Raw genomic sequence first — 19,504 nt, 5'->3', positions numbered from 1 at the left:
ATATCTGACATCATTCGCATTGCAAACACAGACTTGTTTAGGCACTTTAGCAGTTCGTTAGTATGTTGCTCCCAACTGAATTTATTATCAAGATGTAATCCCAAGACTTTTACACTCTCAACTTCCTCTATTTCCATGTCATCATATTTTATACACACACCAGAAGGAAATCTCTTGGAAGTTCTGAATTGCATATAGTGGGTCTTTTCAAAGTTTAATGACAGTGAATTGGCTATGAACCACTTATTAATGTCAGTAAAAATTTGATAAGCTGCCCTTTCTAAATTTACTATTTATTGCAATGATTGTATCAACTGCAAATAAGACAAACTTGGCATCTAGTAATGTAACAGAGGACAGGTCATTAATATACACAAGAAACAGTAGTGAACCTAGTATGGAACCTTGAGGAACACCACATGTAATTTCTTCCCAGTAAGATGATGCCTGATTGCCTACTACTGAAGTGTTACATAATGACACCCTTTGTTTTCTATTAGTAAGATATGGCTGAAACCACTTTGCAGCACTACCAGTGACACAATAATATTTTAATTTACTTAAAAGAATGCTGTGATCCATACAGTCAAACGCCTTTGACGGGTCACAGAATATGCCTGTTGCCTCTAATTTGTTGTCCAATGAATTAAGGACATTTTCGCTGTAAGTGTAAATAGCTTTCTCAATATCAGAGCCCTTAAGAAACCCAAACTGTGACTTTGACAGTATGTTATTTTCACTAAGGTGCTTAAGTAGATGCTTGAACATAACCTTTTCAAATATTTTTGAAAAAGGTGGCAAAAGTGAGATCGTTTGGTAATTTGATGGCATTTCTTTGTCCCCTTTCTTGTGGAGAGGTATAACTTCAGCATATTTTAGCCAGTCCAGGAATATTCCTGTGACAAGTGATTGATTACACAAATAACTTAAGATATGACTAAGCTCACTCGAACTCTCTTTTATTAACTTTGTTGATATGTTATCATAACCACTAGACTGCTTTGATTTTAAGGACTTTATGATGGATTCTATTTCTTTGGGTGAAGTAAGTGTCAATTCCATTTTACTGAGATTGCTTGTGTGCACTGGTCTCAGATAGTCCATTGCATTATTTACTGAACCTGACAACCCCATGCTATCAGTAACAGAGACAAAATACTTGTTTACATGGTTTGCAACATAACATGCATTTGTTACCAGGGTTTCATTTATTTTTAGAGCTATTTGTTCCTCCTCATTTCTAGTCCTACCTGTCTCTGACTCAACTATATCCCATAGTGTTTTTATTTTATTGCTGGATATATTTATCTTCTTCTCATAATGCAGATGTTTAGATTTCTGGAAAACCTTCTTCAATATTTTGCAGTAATTTTTGTAATGAGCTATAATGCTAGTATCAAAGGTGTCCCTATGTATCAGATAGAGTTTCCTTTTTGCCTCACATGATACCTTTATCCCTTGTGTGATCCATCGTTTCTTATTAGACTTATGCTTAATCTGAGTTACCTTCAGGGGAAAACAATTTTCAAATAAGGTGCTAACTTTATTAATGAATGTTTTGTATTTTCCATTTGTGTCTTGGATGCTGTGAACATCCATCCAATTAATTTCTTTGAGCAATCTCCTAAATTTCTCAGTTTTTGACTGTTTTATTGGCCTTCTTTACTCAGTTCTGATAGATGTTTTACCCTGACAATTTTCAAAATTTAATGTTAGGTGTTGTTTAAGGTCCACAGTTGTTAAACTTGATTACATACAAAAACAAGTGGATTCTTATTCTTCCCATAATTTGTGCATGATTGTAAGAACAAGACAGAAAATTATATTGATAAATGAGACAGTTATACTACCCACCATAAGACTGTTTGAGGTGTACAAAGAATATGTAGAAAGACAGTTATGCAACTTAAAATGTCTTGAAAAATATAAGACATGAGAGTAATCTCTAATCCTTTTTCATCACTGTTTGAAGATGTTATCATTAAATGTCTGCCAAGATCACAATGACCACACACTTAAACAGCAAAATATGTAGTTATAACAACAAAAATAATCATTTATGCTTGTACATGATATCATCTAAGCTAAAGTATAAAAAATAAGAAAGGGCAGTAAGGATTTGATGTCTCATTAATGATGTGGTCATTAGAGATGGAGCATAAGCTCAGATTGGAGAAACTTAGATAGGAAATCCATCTGTGTCCTTTTCAAGAGAACTATGCCAGCATTTGCTTTAACAGATTTAGGGAAATCATAGAAAATCTAAATGTGTATGCTGGACAGGGACTTAAATCACTGTCCTCTCAAATGCAGGTTGCCTGTATTAATTACTGCAACACCTAAATGGTTCTGAATTACAAACAGCAATTTGCCCAGAAACTAATGCCCCACATTCTTTATCTTCAACTCTTTATTGAACATAATGAGAATTACACACATGAAAGAATAGTGATTTATCTACACACCCTATTTTTCCATGTAATCTCCATCCTGTTCTATGGCCTTCCTTCAGTGCAAAACAAGGGCATTATGCCCTGTCGATACCAATTCCTGTCCTGGTGGTTGAACCAGTGCTTCACTGTGTGAATCATCTCCTCATTATCCTCAAAATGTCTTCCACGAATGGCATCCTTTAATGGTGCAAACAAGTGGAAGTCCAAGGGGCTAGGTCAGGGCTGTAGGTTGGATGGGGTAACACTGTCCAACCCTGTTTAGCGATGTTTTCAACAGTCCTCAAACATGTGTGGGCCAAGCCTTATCATGTTGCAGCAAAACATGTTGCAATGTGTCTGTCCTCCCAGATGACAGCTTCAGCTTGCTGCAACATGTCAGCTATGATAGCCGTGGATGGTGTCCCCGACTGCTGCAAATCGTGGAGCTCCGCCAAACTGCCTTCTGATGACCTCACCCTCCGTGCCCAGTGACTAACTGTACATCTGTCGACAGCAGATGCTCCATAGACTTTACACAGCATTTTTGTGTATTCCTCACAGTTTCTTTTTCTGCAGTGAGAAATTCAATGATAATACATTGTGTGTAACATACATCACCGACATACGCTATTTTGGAACTGTCCTGTAGGTATGCTACCTGTCAGAAGTGATGGAAACTTGACACGCTTACCCAGGAGACTTCAAATAATACATACATAATGTTTCGGATTTGTAGCATTGTTTCCAGCTGAGAAAAAAATGTGATGTATTACTTTCTGGGCAACCCTTGTATTTGCACTAGTTTTCAAGCACTTGCTCTTTTTTTTAGCAAAAGTACACACAACTATACAGACACCCAAATGTACCCACCTCCAGCTGGAGATGAGATCGACCATTGGTTATGGATTATTCAGAGCAGTTGCCTGTCAGATATAGATGGATAGGGGGTGTGAAAGGATACAAGAGATGAGGAGAGGATGACTGGGTAGTCACGAGGCAAGTCTCTTGACAGCTTCCTCAGCAGAGGTTAGAGCACATATGAGGTAGAGACAGGAAAGGAGTTGGGAGGGGGGGAATGGAGAGGAAGATGTAGATGAAGGAGGGAGGGAGGGAAGAGAGAAATAGAGGGATGGGAAAGTGGGGCAGAGAGGAGGAGGGAAGGTAAGAGAGAGAGAGAGAGAGAGAGAGAGAGAGAGAGAGAGAGAGAGAGCCATTACCATCAGACTTCTCGTTGGTCACTGTGGATGTGATGTCCTTATACAACAACATCCTCCATGGTCATGGAATGCTATCTTTCCAAAGTCCTCCTGATATCAAACCCACCACCTGTTTTTCTAATCCTCCTAGCCAACCAAATCCTGACTCACAATTTTTAACTTCTGATGGTCAATCCTGTAAACAAATCTGTGGTCCTGCCATAAGTACTCGGAGGGCACTGTCCTATGCCAGCTTCTTTGTGGTCCACCTTGAGGAATCCTTCCTATCCTGTCGACACAGAAAACCCCTTGGCTGGTTCTGATTCATTGATGACATTTTCATGATATTGGCTCATGGAAGGGACAACCTCCACTCTTTCCACCATAAAGTCAACACCTACTCTCAAATCTGCATCATCTAGTCTATCTCAACTCAATGACCCACCTTCCTAGATGTCAATCTCCACTTCGCAGATGCCTCCACTTGTAAGTTTGTTCATGTCAGGCACACCAACCACTGTGACAGCTGTCATCTGCGCCACGTCAAAAAGGTCTTTCCCTTCCAGCACCACTACCCACAGACATATCTGCAGTGGGGACCAGAAGTTATTGAAATATATCAATAACTTTACCAGAGACTTTATTAACAGATAATGTCCTATCCAGTTCATCTATATACTGATCTCCTGTGCCATCTCCTTCTGTAACACCAGGTCAATTTTAAATTAATTTTAAAACCTGAATGTACTGCTTGATAAGACAATCCATTTTTACCAATATGGTTGAGTGGGCAGAATATGGAGGCTGCCTCGGGAATAAATCACAGGTAGGTCCTTAATGGATGCAGGAACAGGCATATTCTAAATAGCCTCTATATATTCTGTGGAGGGCTCAGGGCACTCTTCACTGATGATATAACCACAGTAAGTGACTGAAGACTGAAAGAAAGCACATTTGAAAAAGCTAAACTTAAGTGCTCTCTGTGCAAGAGCTGAAAAACTCAGTTATACTGATATAAACTGAACATTGTGTTCAAATCTGATAACTTTCATGAGACTTCATCAAGAGGAATAAAAATATGCCCTCTGAGATCTAGTTTGGAGAATAGTTTACCGCATGGAAGTTTAGAAAAGAGTGCATCTTAATGAAGTAAGTGATAAGAATCAGTGTCCACCTGAGCGTTAATGATGTACTTAAAATCTTCATATAACAGACAAAGCTCATAGAGTTCCTAACCACCACTAATGGCAAAGCCCACAGATTGTATGATATGAGGGCCTGTCAAATTCAGTCTTAACCTCAACCTTCATGATAAATGGAACTTGGGAGGGGGGAGAGGTTTCAAAACATCTTGGATTTCATTTAAGGAAATGAGAGCCAGAAAGTCAACTGCTTTCCCCAAACTAGGTTCAAACTGTGGCATAAATTGTGTACTAATTGTATCAAGGGCACAAGGCATCATCAATCTCAGGGAGTGTACTGCATGATGTAATAAAACTACAAAAGTGGACTGTATGTTGAAGCCAAAGATAGTCTCAACTGACAGATCTCCTGCAACCAAAAATAACATTGTTCAAGAGACCTGATTATAAAAAGAGTGACTTAGAAGTGACACCTCATTGTGGCTGTATAAGCCCAACTTTATTTTCACTGCACTGAGTGAGGGAGCATATGTGCCAAATAATATTGACTGGCTTTTTACTGAGCCCAGTGCACCTGTAAAAAAAGATGGGTCACTAGAATGTTTTACACTGTTGCAAAATTTTTACATGGTATCAGCATCTGATCACTGTTTGAAATGTTTTAATTTGCATCAACTGGAGCTACTGTCTTGTGCCCATTACACTAATGCATACTTCTGCAAATTGATGTCTACATAAACACTTACAACACTAATCCTCATAACTTGGACATTCTCATCTGTGTTGCAAGGAAATAAAGTATGTTGCCACAAATAACACCTGCCAATAGCCCAGGGTTGTGGAGAACATGGCCGGCTGACTGCTGATGAACAGAATCTGTTTATCATTTTATAGTCCATGATGGAAACCCACTGTACTGTATCAGTACAGCTATGGACCTCCTGTGAGATGTCAAAGCTGCCAGAAAAGTTTGTTGTGCCACTTTTGACATTACAGATGCATTTGCAAATCATAGCACTTCAGCCAGGTGTGTTGCTCTTAAAGTTTGCATTTAGACCTCCTTATCTGGGTTTAAGTGCCTCACTACCTCATGAATTAAACTTGTAAATATGTATTTTTGACTCATCCCTGCACTTCTGCTATCCAAGCATCATAACTTATAGGGCCTGATTTGCATTGTTGTAAGAACTCTTACCCTTCCAATACCACATGCATTTTGTTGGAAAAATGTTCAGACAATAAAGATAATGTATCAGACAATGGTAACATTGAAATATTGGACAGTGAGGCATTTGAACAAAGGAATATAACTGAAGATTTGTAGACAGCAAAGAGGCCCATTGGTGATCTAGACATTTAATCTCACTTGCCTGAAAATGCAGCACAAGGCATTTTTAATATATTTCCCAGTCTTCTTGAGCTTCATTAAATGGCAGAAATGGGATGTCTGTCAGGGCCTGTTGATGCTGCCGCTTCAGTTTGAGTTGCATTACATTGAACCAATTATGTATTTGAGTAATTCCTGATTCTTTGTTCCTGTGAACTAGTGAAGTGCTTGATCAAGTCATGAAGCCATTACTGCTAGATCTCGAAAAATCTGGCATCCATGGTACTACATTATGAAGCAAAATTGTTACCACTGCATCACCAGTACTGTAGCCCTCACATTAGACCACAGCTTTATTAAATATAAATAACACCTGTCACAACAACATAAATAGTCAAATTAGTCCATGAACCAAACAGAAACAGATTTTCATGAAAGAGTCTTATGAGCCACAGTAGAAATTATTTGGAGATCATTCCAGAGTAGAGTGAAATTCAAGAGTAGCTTAGCTGGATAACATGTATTTTATTATCAAAGTTCCATATAAGCAATAGGTGGTGGTTAACAAAAGTTCATGATCTTTTGAATTAAACTCACAGAAAAAAGTAGTCAAGAAAACTTGTTACCGCAGCAACAGTAGGCACTAAAGAGTGCACTGTGAGTTGGATAACTAAAACTGAAGCAGAGACCACAAACTGAGTGACCTTATACTTGGCTCACCGTGGAAGGTCATGTGACATGCCTGTGATATTGGCCCCGTTCCTGTCCCAAGCAACTTCACCAGATGTGTGAAACATTACACATACTCATATCAACAGATCTGTATAACCCATCAGGTACATCCAGTGGTGTCACTAAAAATACTATACTTTCCATAAATTCCTAGTGGATCTGTTGATATAATGTAATTCAAGTGGCCACCAAGTCACAGCGGGAGAAAACTAGTTATTGAAAAGAAATGCTGAGGCTGGAGAAATTAAGGCCAGGTGCGTTGTGAGGAACAAGAACATGTTGTAATGCCAGTTGCCACCTGCACGGCATGTGTGGTGAAACAGGCACTGAGATCTAGAGGACCAATGTAGTGAAATGGGCACCTAGGTGCCTTGGTTTTTGCCACCAACCTGGCCCTAATTTATATTACTTTCTTTCATATCAGCATTTCTTATCAGTAACTACTTTTCTCCTGTCACTGCTTGGTGAGGAGATTTTTTATCTATCCAATTACATTATATTTCCAAAAATTGATTGTTCTGTTGAATATGTCATGAACTTTGCTGTTGTTTTGTTACTGAGTTCACAATTTCTGAACACATTTTTCACACAAAGTTATGATATAATATTGACAGAAGTGGCCAGCAATAGATTTGGATATGATTATACTGGGTATTGAAGCTCATAAAAGTTGAGATACAGTAAATTTTTGTCATGCAATGTGCAACCATGTAGTTCACTTTGCAATAAGTAGCTGAATTGAAAAATCTGATACATAATATAAAATCATTTAAAATATGTGGTAATTATGTAAAGAATAAACAAGAGAGAGTAAAATCTGTTACAGATCTATCAGAATGTCAACAGTGAAACCTGTAGTGCCATCAAAAAGTAACTATTTACCTGAAGCTGTTGTTGTTGTTGTTTTTGTCATTGCAGTTATTTTGTTTCTCATAATCAATTCCAGTATTTTCCATTTTGCAGAGACAGAAGCCATATTTCACAAGCATTTAAATATTGTGAAATGTGATGGACTAGAAATATGTGGAACTGACATAAATGTTCCTCCAAGCAGTTTTCCAAAGAAAATGGTACTAAAGCTTGGAAGTGTGAAGTTCGTATCACACAACAGATCCACATTTAAGGTATTTAAAACAACTGTTTACTAAAATGCATTAAGATTTAATACAGTAATTGTAATCTTGATTTAAAATAGACTGTGTTGTAACACTAACACTACATTTCTTCACACAGAATATAAATGAATTTGTAGATGTTTCACTACAAATTATCCTAGAAAATAAAGCTGCTGAATTAAAATCCAGAACCAAAGGAACTGTGAAAGACATCTGTAGTGATCGTAATTTGTCTGAAACTGTGCAGTCATCATTAAGCAATTTTCCTGAAATACAGGTAAGCTAGCAGTAACCAAACAACATAAAATGCTTCTCCTGTTCCAGGTATATCAGCATTTTACTGTTTGTATGTTCGAATAAAATATTCATACATACAGAGATAAGAAGGTTTTGCAAAATCCTCTTTTGCAGCAGTGTTTTGACACACAGAAAATTTATGTACAGCTACCTGTTTAAAGGAGGGAAATAAAAATCTGCATTTTCTCGCCATTAAGTACAGTACAAATGTCTCAAATTGTCAATGAGAGAATATGGCTTGTCTATTCTGGTAAATCTGTCAGCATGCCATGAAGGGTCATTTCAAGCATCAGGCATTGTCACATTGTGGCAAGAGGGTTGTCAGCACAAAACTTACTCACCAAATTGATGTACAACATACTCAGTCATTATAGTGAGACACAAAACATTGAAGATCTGCCTCATAGTGGTCACAGACAGTCAATTACACCACCTGGTGACTGCCACCTATAAATTGTGGCTTGTAGTTACCGTGAGGAAACTAGCAGAGCTGTATTGACCCAGACAGCACACAACCATCTATATAACAACAGTTTGACATCTGGGTGACCATTATAAATAACAGTACAAACCGCCCAGCACCATGGTGTATGAAGATGTTGAACGAGAGAACACCAACATTTATATGACACTTGATGATGGTCATATTCACATATATTACCACCTTGTGGACAACATGGCAAGAAATATCCAGGCAAGCACGATACAGTGCACAAGGTGAAAAACATGGTTTTGAACATTACTCAGAAACAGATTTTGAGTTCACAGGTGTGCAAAGACGTGCAGTTTAGAACAAACTGACTTTATTTTGATTGTTGCTTTGTGTTTGTTTCATAGTAAAGTTACTTTTTAGTTTTGAAGGGCCAGTTTTTTTATCCCCTACTACCACACATGTTCATAGATGTACAAACAGTGCAAATTTATTATTTATTTATCTCCAACAGATACAGAAATACTTTGCTTTTAATCTATTTCATGACTGTGGAAAAATCTATGAAAAGATCCTGGAGAAGAGAATAAGAAGCAGTATTGAAAGTAGACTGCAAGAGGAGCAGTATGGTTTCAGACCGGGAAGATCAACAACGGACCTCATATCTGCGGTAAGGCAACTGCAGGAAAGGCACTATGAGTACGGGAAGGACTTAATCATGGCCTTTTTAGATATTGAGAAGGCGTATGACAGTATCTGTAGGGACAAGCTCTGGGATGTGCTGAACGCAAAAGGGATAGATCAAGAGATAACACGAAAAGTCAGAAAAATGTATGAGGGAAGTGAGAGTTGTGTGAAAGTGGGGAGGGAACGTACTGCATGGTTCAAGCTGGAAAATGGGCTGCGACAGGGAAGTGCACTTTTGCCTTTATTGTTTATTATTGTTATGGATGAAATCCTACAGCAAGTATCAGATGCAATTGGAGATCATAAAATGAAAGCAGTGCTTTTTGCCGATGACCTGATGTTATGGGGAAATTGCGAGAAGGAGGTGCAAGAGCAGTTAGATGTATGGGAGGCAACGGCAGCACAATATGGAATGCATTTCTCTGGAAAGAAAAGTGAAATAATTGTCACAACAAGGAAGAAGAATAGGCCAAATGTGGATATAACTTGTGGAGGGGAAAAACTACAAGTGGTAGAGAACTTCAAGTACCTGGGAAGCATGATTGAAAGTAAGGGGGGAAACGCAATGGAAATAAATGAAAGGTGCAGAAAAGCAGGGCAGTTCTACAAATGCATTAGGGGGCTTATTTGGAGCAAGGAGGTGCCACAGAAATCCAAGGGAATTATATACCGAACCTACTTTGTCCCCACATTGGCATACGGAAGTGAGACATGGGTAAAGCACAAAAGCGACAAAAGTAGAATGCAGGCTAGTGAAATGAAGTTCCAGAGGAGCAGGTTGAGTGTAACAAGATGAGACAGATTGCGAAATGTGTATGTGAGGGAAAGACTAAAGGAGGAACCAGTACAGGACAGGATAGAAAAATCAAGATTGCAGTGGTATGGACACATGAAGAGAATGGATGAGGGAAGAATTCCAAAGAGGATGTTTGATCTGCAACTGGAGGGAAAGAGGCCCAGAGGAAGACCAAGAGATAGATGGGTGAAGGGAGTGAAGGAATGTGTGACGAGAAGAGGAGAGAACTGGACGAAGGTGGAAGAGGGGGAATGGTGGAAAGACAGAACACGATGGAGAGGCTTGTGTTCCTGACAGACCCAGCCAGTGGCTGGAAACTGTCCAAGATGATGATGATGACTGTTAGGATATTAGGTCTTTTGTAAATAACATCTCATTAAATTTTTGTTTCCCGATTTCTGCTATACTACCACAGGGCTCCTCACTATGAACCTATATAAGTGGACAATGTATCTTATCTTATTCTGGAGAAATAATAGTAATAATGATAATAATTCTTTAACTTAAACAGCTCACTGTGCATGTATGCCATAGATATGAACATGAGAACTGATGGTGTTTATCAGGAGGGAAATATCTCAAGCCAGTTCCTGAAAAGGAAATAATGACTAACATAAGAACACAGAGATAAATTTTCAGTCTGAATCATTCATTATCATCAAATGATTAGGGTGGACATAAAAGGAAACTATAAATCAAAAGTGAAGCCATAAGAACTGTAGTAACACTGTTCACGTTTTATGTCGCACTTCACTTAGCGTAGACTGGGACTGTGTCCTAGGCATGCCCGATGTTAACTGACTGGGCACGGCCCATGCTGCCTGAGTTGTTGTTGTTGTTCCGCCAGCAGAGGTTGTGTCCGAATTCTCGCGTGCCCTCTGGTGGACGGGACTCTACTTGCGGCAACTACCGTCCGTGACGCGCGGTGCCGATGTGCGCCTCCCGCGATCTTTCTGGTGGCTACTGCAAGAACTACTCAGACCTGTACTCAACGAGAATATAAAGCATTTCAAGTTATTACTAGTTCTGCGAGCTTGCAAGCTGATATTTTTTCCATTGTCTTTCAGTCGTCATTGCTGAAGTTGGTATTGTTTCTGTAATACCTAAGGAGATAGTCCTATTCTGTTAGACATATTAGTGGATATACTATGAATGATTTCCTTCACTCACAGTTAAGCAACTGGGAAATCAGAGAATGGGGTAGTTTCAATAATGCCAATTAATACTCTTTGTTTTGCACATAGATGAAACAAAACAGAAGAATTTATGGACAAAAATCAAGATAAATGAAGAGTATGCTCACAGGTATTGAAAGAATGGAAAATAAATTCATAACTAATTCCCCAGTATTTTCAATAGATACTACTTTTCTCACTATTTTTCTTAACATTAATTTCTGACTTTTTGTCTGAATCATAATTACATAGATTATTTGAATGAATAACTGTTTATTTGTGTTTATTAATATAAAACTGGATCACAATTAATCATTATTATAACTTTTTCATAGATTCACATTGATCGAGCTAGTGATTTCAAAGATGCACAAGCTACAGGAAAAATATTGTCAGACTGCATTTTGGTAATCGCAGATGAGACCTCTTTAACGACTGCTGAATCATTACTTCAAGGAAATGAAATGTTTTTGCTTGCTGTTGTTTCCAATAAAAGTTCATGGGAACAAGGAAAAAATACTGTGACTGTGATTCAATACTGTATTAATGGGAAAAAATACTTGCTGTTGAAGAAGGTTTGTTCATATTCATGAGTAATGTATTCGCATTTTATTAAGAATCTCAGTAATTTCTGACAAGGAGGTCACTCAGCATGATGTTACTTTCATAATTTAAGTATTGTAATACAGTTCTCTCTTGGATTTCATCTCTTAGACAACTGAAAAGAAAACATTTTGCACACGATCAATTTTGTAGATACACACTGTCTAGGTTAATTTCTCTAATGGAATTGTGTTAGTTTATCAATTGACACAACATTTCTACTAGTTTCCTACTCACTGTGTTTTGAAAATACCATTAGAGGAAGATGTTGAATATGAAAAGTGTTGAATATCTGCCTCTCCATGACAAACATAACACTGTTATTCAGCTGAAAGTAGCCTCAATATGCATTTAGACAATCTCATTTTTACACTAAAATGCCTAACAAATATTTATTTAATCTGATGATAATGACCTAAGTAGAACAATAACTACTATGAATGTTTCTAGGAAAGAAAAATTGATCAAAATAGGAGCAGCCTTGTAAACGCAGTACCTAAGACTGAGAAGTGGATTCAAAATCTGAAGTCTGCTGCTGAAAAATGTACAAGCCCATCTCACAGGGTGTATGTAGTATCTAGAGCTTTGCCTCTGTGTGGAGTGGAAGCATTTGTCTCCATAATTTATAAGCTCACAAACTCAAACAACATACGGTAAGAATCAGACATATATATCCAATAAAACTGATTTTTTTCCAGTTTTAAGGTGTGTAATATATGCTGAATGAGAGTATATATGCAACTTCTGGATTGATAGTAGTAGACAAAAAGAAAACACTTAGCTATCAGACCCAGAACCGGGAACAACTGGAGGATGATCTCCAGAAATCTCAGGAGACACTAATACATGTTCATCTTTTGAAACCAATTTTCTCCCAAGACACAGAAGTGAATATAATAGATTAGTTCATTCATTCAACTTATATAAACCATGTGTGGCTTGCTGACTCAGTGATTAAATGCCAGACTCCTGATCCAAAGACATATATACAAACAAAATAAACACCAGCATTAGGGAACAGTGCGACGAACTTGGTGTTGTGTTTGTTGACCCAAATAAATTTCTCGACGACAAATGTCTGGGTAGAGATGGCCTGCACCTAAACAGACTAGGTGCAATGACTTTCAGTAAAATGCTCCTGGATTTATGTAAAATTATAAAAAATAAGGGAAACTAATACGGTCTGCAGGGGGTGACTATCCAAGAATAACATATGCAAACAAAAAACGTGAGTGTAATCGTAATAAGGAAGCAGTTGAACCAAAACAGAACGACTTTAAAAAGAAAAAAAGTGGGAATGCAAATAGCGGTGGAAAAAATTACTTAACAGTTGTTCACCAAAATATATGTTCCCTAGCAAATAAGACCCAACAGCTAGAAGTGGAGCTGGAGTCTACAGAGTGCTCAGTTGTTTGTCTCACTGAGCATTGGTGCAATGAGGCTGAAATTAATCAGTTACTCTTGCAGTCTTATAATTTAGCGTGTGCATACTGTAGGACTTCTATGAAGTGTGGAGGGTGTTGTATTTATGTAAAACAAAATTATCAGTATAAGACCAGAAGCGATTTATGTGTAATCAGTGAAGAGCAACATTTTGAACTGGCAGCAGTTGAAATCAGGGACCAATACAGGTGTAGGAATTTGATTATCTTATGTATATACAGATCTCCTAGTGGAGACTTCAATATCTTTTTCTCCAAACTTAATCATGTTCTTGACAAGATATCCACTCCAAAGAACCACATTCTCATATGTGGAGACCTAAATGTGGATAAACTGAATCCTGATTCTACATGGGACTCATTACAAAGTCTTGCTCAAAGTTTCAATTTAGTTCCAATGGTTAACAGTGCAACCAGAATAACAAAATACTCAAAGACAGCTGTTGATCAGGTATTAACAGATTTAGGCAAAGAAAACTGTGAGGTGATGGTAGGAGAGCTAGGATTATCTGATCACTCAGCTCAAATCATTAATATAAAAGTGGCTCCAGAAGAAACAAAGAAAATGCATATTTACAGACGAATTTTTTCTAAAAAAAAATAGACATGAGTTTGCCAAACAGATAGCAGGACAAACATGGGACTCAGTATACTCAGAGGTAGATGCAAATGAAAAATTCAAAAATTTCATGACATTGTTTAAATTAAATTTTGAAGAAAAATTTCCTAAAGTATTATGTCCATTACCAACAGCAGGAAAAAGCAAGTGGGTCACAAAAGGAATCAAAAAATCATCTGAAACACTAAAGTACCTGAGCTCCATTAAACACAGCCGAACTAATCCTGTTTTCTCACTCTTTTATAAAAGATACAGGAAAACGTATAGGAAAATATTGTTTGCAGCAAAGAGAGCTCATAACTCCAAAATAGTGCACTCCGCTGAAAACAAAAATAAGGCAGTATGGCAGATTGTGAAGCAGGACACTGGTACCAGGAAAATTAATCTGTCAAACTTGAAAATCAAAGAGGAAGGGACTTTAATAAAAGACCCAATATACACTCCTGGAAATTGAAATAAGAACACCGTGAATTCATTGTCCCACGAAGGGGAAACTTTATTGACACATTCCTGGGGTCAGATACATCACATGATCACACTGACAGAACCACAGGCACATAGACACAGGCAACAGAGCATGCACAATGTCGGCACTAGTACAGTGTATATCCACCTTTCGCAGCAATGCAGGCTGCTATTCTCCCATGGAGACGACCGTAGAGATGCTGGATGTAGTCCTGTGGAACGGCTTGCCATGCCATTTCCACCTGGCGCCTCAGTTGGACCAGCGTTCGCGCTGGACGTGCAGACCGCGTGAGACGATGCTTCATCCGGTCCCAAACATGCTCAATGGGGGACAGATCCGGAGATCTTGCTGGCCAGGGTAGTTGACTTACACCTTCTAGAGCACGTTGGGTGGCACGGGATACATGCGGACGTGCATTGTCCTGTTGGAACAGCAAGTTCCCTTGCCGGTCTAGGAATGGTAGAACGATGGGTTCGATGACGGTTTGGATGTACCGTGCACTATTCAGTGTCCCCTCGACGATCACCAGTGGTGTACGGCCAGTGTAGGAGATCGCTCCCCACACCATGATGCCGGGTGTTGGCCCTGTGTGCCTCGGTCGTATGCAGTCCTGATTGTGGCGCTCACCTGCACGGCGCCAAACATGCATACGACCATCATTGGCACCAAGGCAGAAGCCACTCTCATCGCTGAAGACGACAAGTCTCCATTCGTCCCTCCATTCGTCCCTCCATTCACGCCTGTCGCGACACCACTGGAGGCGGGCTGCACGATGTTGGGGCGTGAGCGGAAGACGGCCTAACGGTGTGCGGGACTGTAGCCCAACTTCATGGAGACGGTTGCGAATGGTCCTCGCCGATACCCCAGGAGCAACAGTGTCCCTAATTTGCTGGGAAGTGGCGGTGCGGTCCCCTACGGCACTGCGTAGGATCCTACGGTCTTGGCGTGCATCCGTGCGTCGCTGCGGTCCGGTCCCAGGTCGACGGGCACGTGCACCTTCCGCCGACCACTGGCGACAACATCGATGTACTGTGGAGACCTCACGCCCCACGTGTTGAGCAATTCGGCGGTACGTCCACCCGGCCTCCCGCATGCCCACTATACGCCCTCGCTCAAAGTCCGTCAACTGCACATACGGTTCACGTCCACGCTGTCGCGGCATGCTACCAGTGTTAAAGACTGCGATGGAGCTCCGTATGCCACAGCAAACTGGCTGACCCTGACGGCGGCGGTGCACAAATGCTGCGCAGCTAGCGCCATTCGACGGCCAACACCGCGGTTGCTGGTGTGTCCGCTGTGCTGTGCGTGTGATCATTGCTTGTACAGCCCTCTCGCAGTGTCCGGAGCAAGTATGGTGGGTCTGACACACCGGTGTCAATGTGTTCTTTTTTCCATTTCCAGGAGTGTATTTGGCAAACTATATAAATGATTATTTTAGTAGCATAGGAATAAAATTACAGGAAAATTTTCTAACAGCCCCTCAGGTCAAAAAGCCAAATAATGGTGTATCACACTCAATGGTGTTATTCCCTACAACACAGGAAGAAGTCTATAAAGCAGTAAGCAAACTGAAAAACAAAAACTCAGCTGGTCTGGATGAAGTCCCCATTTTTATAATTAAGGACTGTATCAGGAGCCTACTTCCACTTTTAGTTGATATTATAAATCAATCTTTCAAGCAGGGCTACTTTCCAGACTATTTAAAATATGCAAAATTACTACCTCTCTTCAAAAATGTGATGCAGGAATAATTGAAAATTATAGGCCAATTTCTCTACTATCATGCTTTGCAAAAATATTAGAAACTATTATGAAAGATAGGCTAATCAATTATTTAAATAAATACAACTTACTGTCTGTTGACCAGTTTGGATTTCGATCAGGGAAAAGCACAGAATCAGCAACAGCACACCTCACAAAACACATTCTAGAAGCATTAGATAAAGGGAACTACACAACAGGTATATTTCTTGATCTAACTAAAGCGTTTGATACAGTAGACCACAACATATTGTTAAATAAGTTAGATGAACTTGGAATTAGGGGACTTGTGAAAAAGTGGTTCCAGTCATATCTAAAAAATAGAAGACAGATAACTGAAATCTCACATATTTCAAGTTGCACAAACTATATTGTAAAGTATACTTCAGACCCAAATTATGTAAATATAGGTGTCCCACAGGGTAGTGTCCTTGGCCCAGTACTATTCCTCATTTACATAAACGACTTCCCACAGAGCATCAAGCATGGACAAACAATATTGTTTGCAGATGACTCAAATGTTCTAATCAGTGACAAATCACCAGATGCACTAAAAGAAAAAGCCGAACAAACACTAAACAGTGTACGTGAGTGGGCATCCAATAATAAACTAACACTAAATCTTAAAAAAACAAATGCTGTTAACTTCTATGTCTGCAAAAAACCACACTTTAACAACTTTAAGTTAAACAATGAAACTATAGAATGTGTCGACTACACAAAATTTCTTGGTATGCATATTGACAGTCAGTTAAAGTGGGAAGAACATATTAAAATACTTAGTAACAGAATCGCTACAGCATGCTATGCTCTGAGAATTCTGACTGCAGTTTGTGATACTACATGTGTCAGATCTGTATATTTTTCTTATATCCACTCTGTTATTACCTATGGAATAATATTTTGGGGAGTCAACAGTAAAAATATTCAAATAGTTTTCAAGTTACAAAAAAGAGCAATTCGTATAATAACCAAGAGTGGCAGTAGGGCTCACTGCCTTGAACATTTCCAAAAGCTGGAAATCCTAACTGTCCCCTGTGAATACATTTTTCAAAGTGTTATGTATGTAAAAAAAAATATTGACTGCTATATGAAAAATTCATTAGTACACAGCTATGAAACTAGAAACCAATTCAATCTGCATCTAGAGAGGAAAAATAAATTTAAAACTCAGCAGAGCTTGTTGTACAATGCTGTTAAATTATATAATAAATTACCCCAAAAAATAAGAGATATTGACACAATCGGACAGTTCAAAACAAAACTAAAATTTTTTTTATTAAATAAAAGTTATTACGCAGTAACGGACTATCTGAATTAAAACATGTAGTGTAATTAAAGTAGCCTGCATTGTAATACATGAGGAAATAATTATGATATGTAATCAAAAATTGTACAGTACTATAAGAAAATTACAAATTACACAAGGATATAAAACTAATTTAAGATACCTCAAAAATGTGTGTAAATACTAATTTTATGTGTATAATTGTAGGTATATTGTATTGTATATGATTTTGCTGACGAAATCCACACAATGTAAATTGTTACATGGATTAATAAAGAAGTCAATCAATCAATCAATCAAAGGTCTCGGGTTTGATCCTTGCTCAGTACTAGGATATTCTGTATTACTTAGCACTTATTTCACCTCTGGCACTGTTTGTTAATGTGAAAAGTACAATGTTGCACTGTGATTTGGAGCCCACATTTACTGGTAGGTCTCCCTATTACTGGGTGGGTAAGTCCTTCCAAAAATCGGAAGAATGCAAGGGCATACTACCTCCAATAGGAGCATGCCTAGTAAAGTGATGAGGTATTCAAACAACGTTTGCATTGATGACAGAATTACCTTACTCATAAGTCCCATTCTGTACTTCTCATCATGCAAGAGAAATTTCATTGATGGAAGAAAGTCAATATTTTAAGAGAGAATCAGCTATAAGAAAATGCCTTTGCCCGTTGCATTAAGTTGAAGTCAAAAATAGGAAACATGATAAGATATAACTGTTAAGTTTTTCACCACCACTGTTATGAACTGGTTTGGATTTTGCATTCTTTAGTAAATGGTGATTCCCAGGTTGACCCCAAGAACACTTTATTCTCAGCACAAGTGCACAATAAAGTGATGCTTGGGTAACTACTGAAAGACTGTTCATGATCACTTGATAGAAACAGAAATGAAGTCCACTGCCATTATAACTGTTCCAAGGGATGCCTCATTCCGAGCAGCTGTAGGAACAGTGTCCAGGAAGGCCCTGTGATGTGGCAAACTGTGAAGCAGCATCCATGACCACATTGCAAGCAAACAGAACTTGTTTTGTCAAAAGCAGCGCCATTGGTTTCCTGATGCATGCACTCGCAGAAGGTGTTCCTGGTGGTGCCTATAACAAGTAGTGCATGAACAGACTGTTCGTATACAGTGTCGTATCGACAACATGTGATGCCCTTGTGCTAGTTGTAAATAGTTCGTGGACAAGAGTTGCCTGCAGGCCAAGGATAGGAAAAGCACAGCACTGTGACATATCGGAAGTGTAACATAGTTGGTGTGGCCAATATGCAACCCCTTTTCCCCTTTGAGAAGTTGGCGAAGCTATCTTGAGAAAGCCCGCAGATCTTGAATGGAAGCTTCCCTCAGGTGATATTAGGGGTTTAGTGGAATGGGAAATCCAGTGTGGTTGCAAACCAGTCCCAGGAATCCAGGACCTGAGGTTGTGCAGTGGATGCTGCCCAGGTTATGGCTGTCCTGGGCAGTGTTGCGAAGAGAAGATGGAGGAGAATTAGTGGTAGTGTAGAAGACTACCAGATGTAAGGCATACAGTGGCCCACAGAGGCAGACCTGTTGACCCAATGTTGGTCCCACATGAGGCATGAAGTCTCTGGTGGCCACAGAGTAGATGCTGCAGAGGCACTGCAAACACTATGAGATTAGGTTTTAACAATCAGACGCCAGGAGTGTGGCAGTGCTGATGACAGATGCGGTGACAGCAAGTACTGACAAACATGAGAACAGAAGTCACATCTGTGTGAGCATAAGGGAGGAGTGGTGCAGAAGTGTGAAAGGGTATGTAAGGAGCATGTGAGGAGTACAAAAATGTAGGAAGGAGCTGGGAGTGTGGAGAGATGCAACAAAAAGTAATAGAAATAGCATGGAAACAGGAGCACAGGAAAAATGTTGGCCAAAGGGAGTCCTGGGGTGGCAGAAAGGCTGTTGCCATAGCCTATGCCAGAGCATGGGAGCAACTGGATGCAGTGAGACAAGTGGGTAGTGGGAAGGGTGTCAC

At 39.2% G+C, this 19,504-nt stretch overlaps 1 protein-coding gene across 1 annotated transcript in view; it reads left to right on the top strand.

Annotated features, from left to right (window-relative positions):
• LOC124615980 (fatty acid synthase-like) overlaps window positions 1–19,504 on the top strand; it is a 394,674-nt gene that overhangs the window by 234,360 nt on the left and 140,810 nt on the right. The window contains exons 19-22 of the mRNA XM_047144185.1: window positions 7,793–7,953; window positions 8,063–8,221; window positions 11,665–11,904; window positions 12,383–12,585. Coding sequence (XP_047000141.1) covers window positions 7,793–7,953; window positions 8,063–8,221; window positions 11,665–11,904; window positions 12,383–12,585 — 763 coding nt within the window. The remainder of the gene's footprint in view (window positions 1–7,792; window positions 7,954–8,062; window positions 8,222–11,664; window positions 11,905–12,382; window positions 12,586–19,504) is intronic.

Source organism: Schistocerca americana, chromosome 5, assembly GCF_021461395.2.
Source record: "Schistocerca americana isolate TAMUIC-IGC-003095 chromosome 5, iqSchAmer2.1, whole genome shotgun sequence".
NCBI classification, from domain to species: Eukaryota; Metazoa; Arthropoda; class Insecta; order Orthoptera; family Acrididae; genus Schistocerca; species Schistocerca americana.
Note: the sequence above shows the minus strand (reverse complement) of the source record. Positions and strands in the feature narration are given on the sequence as shown.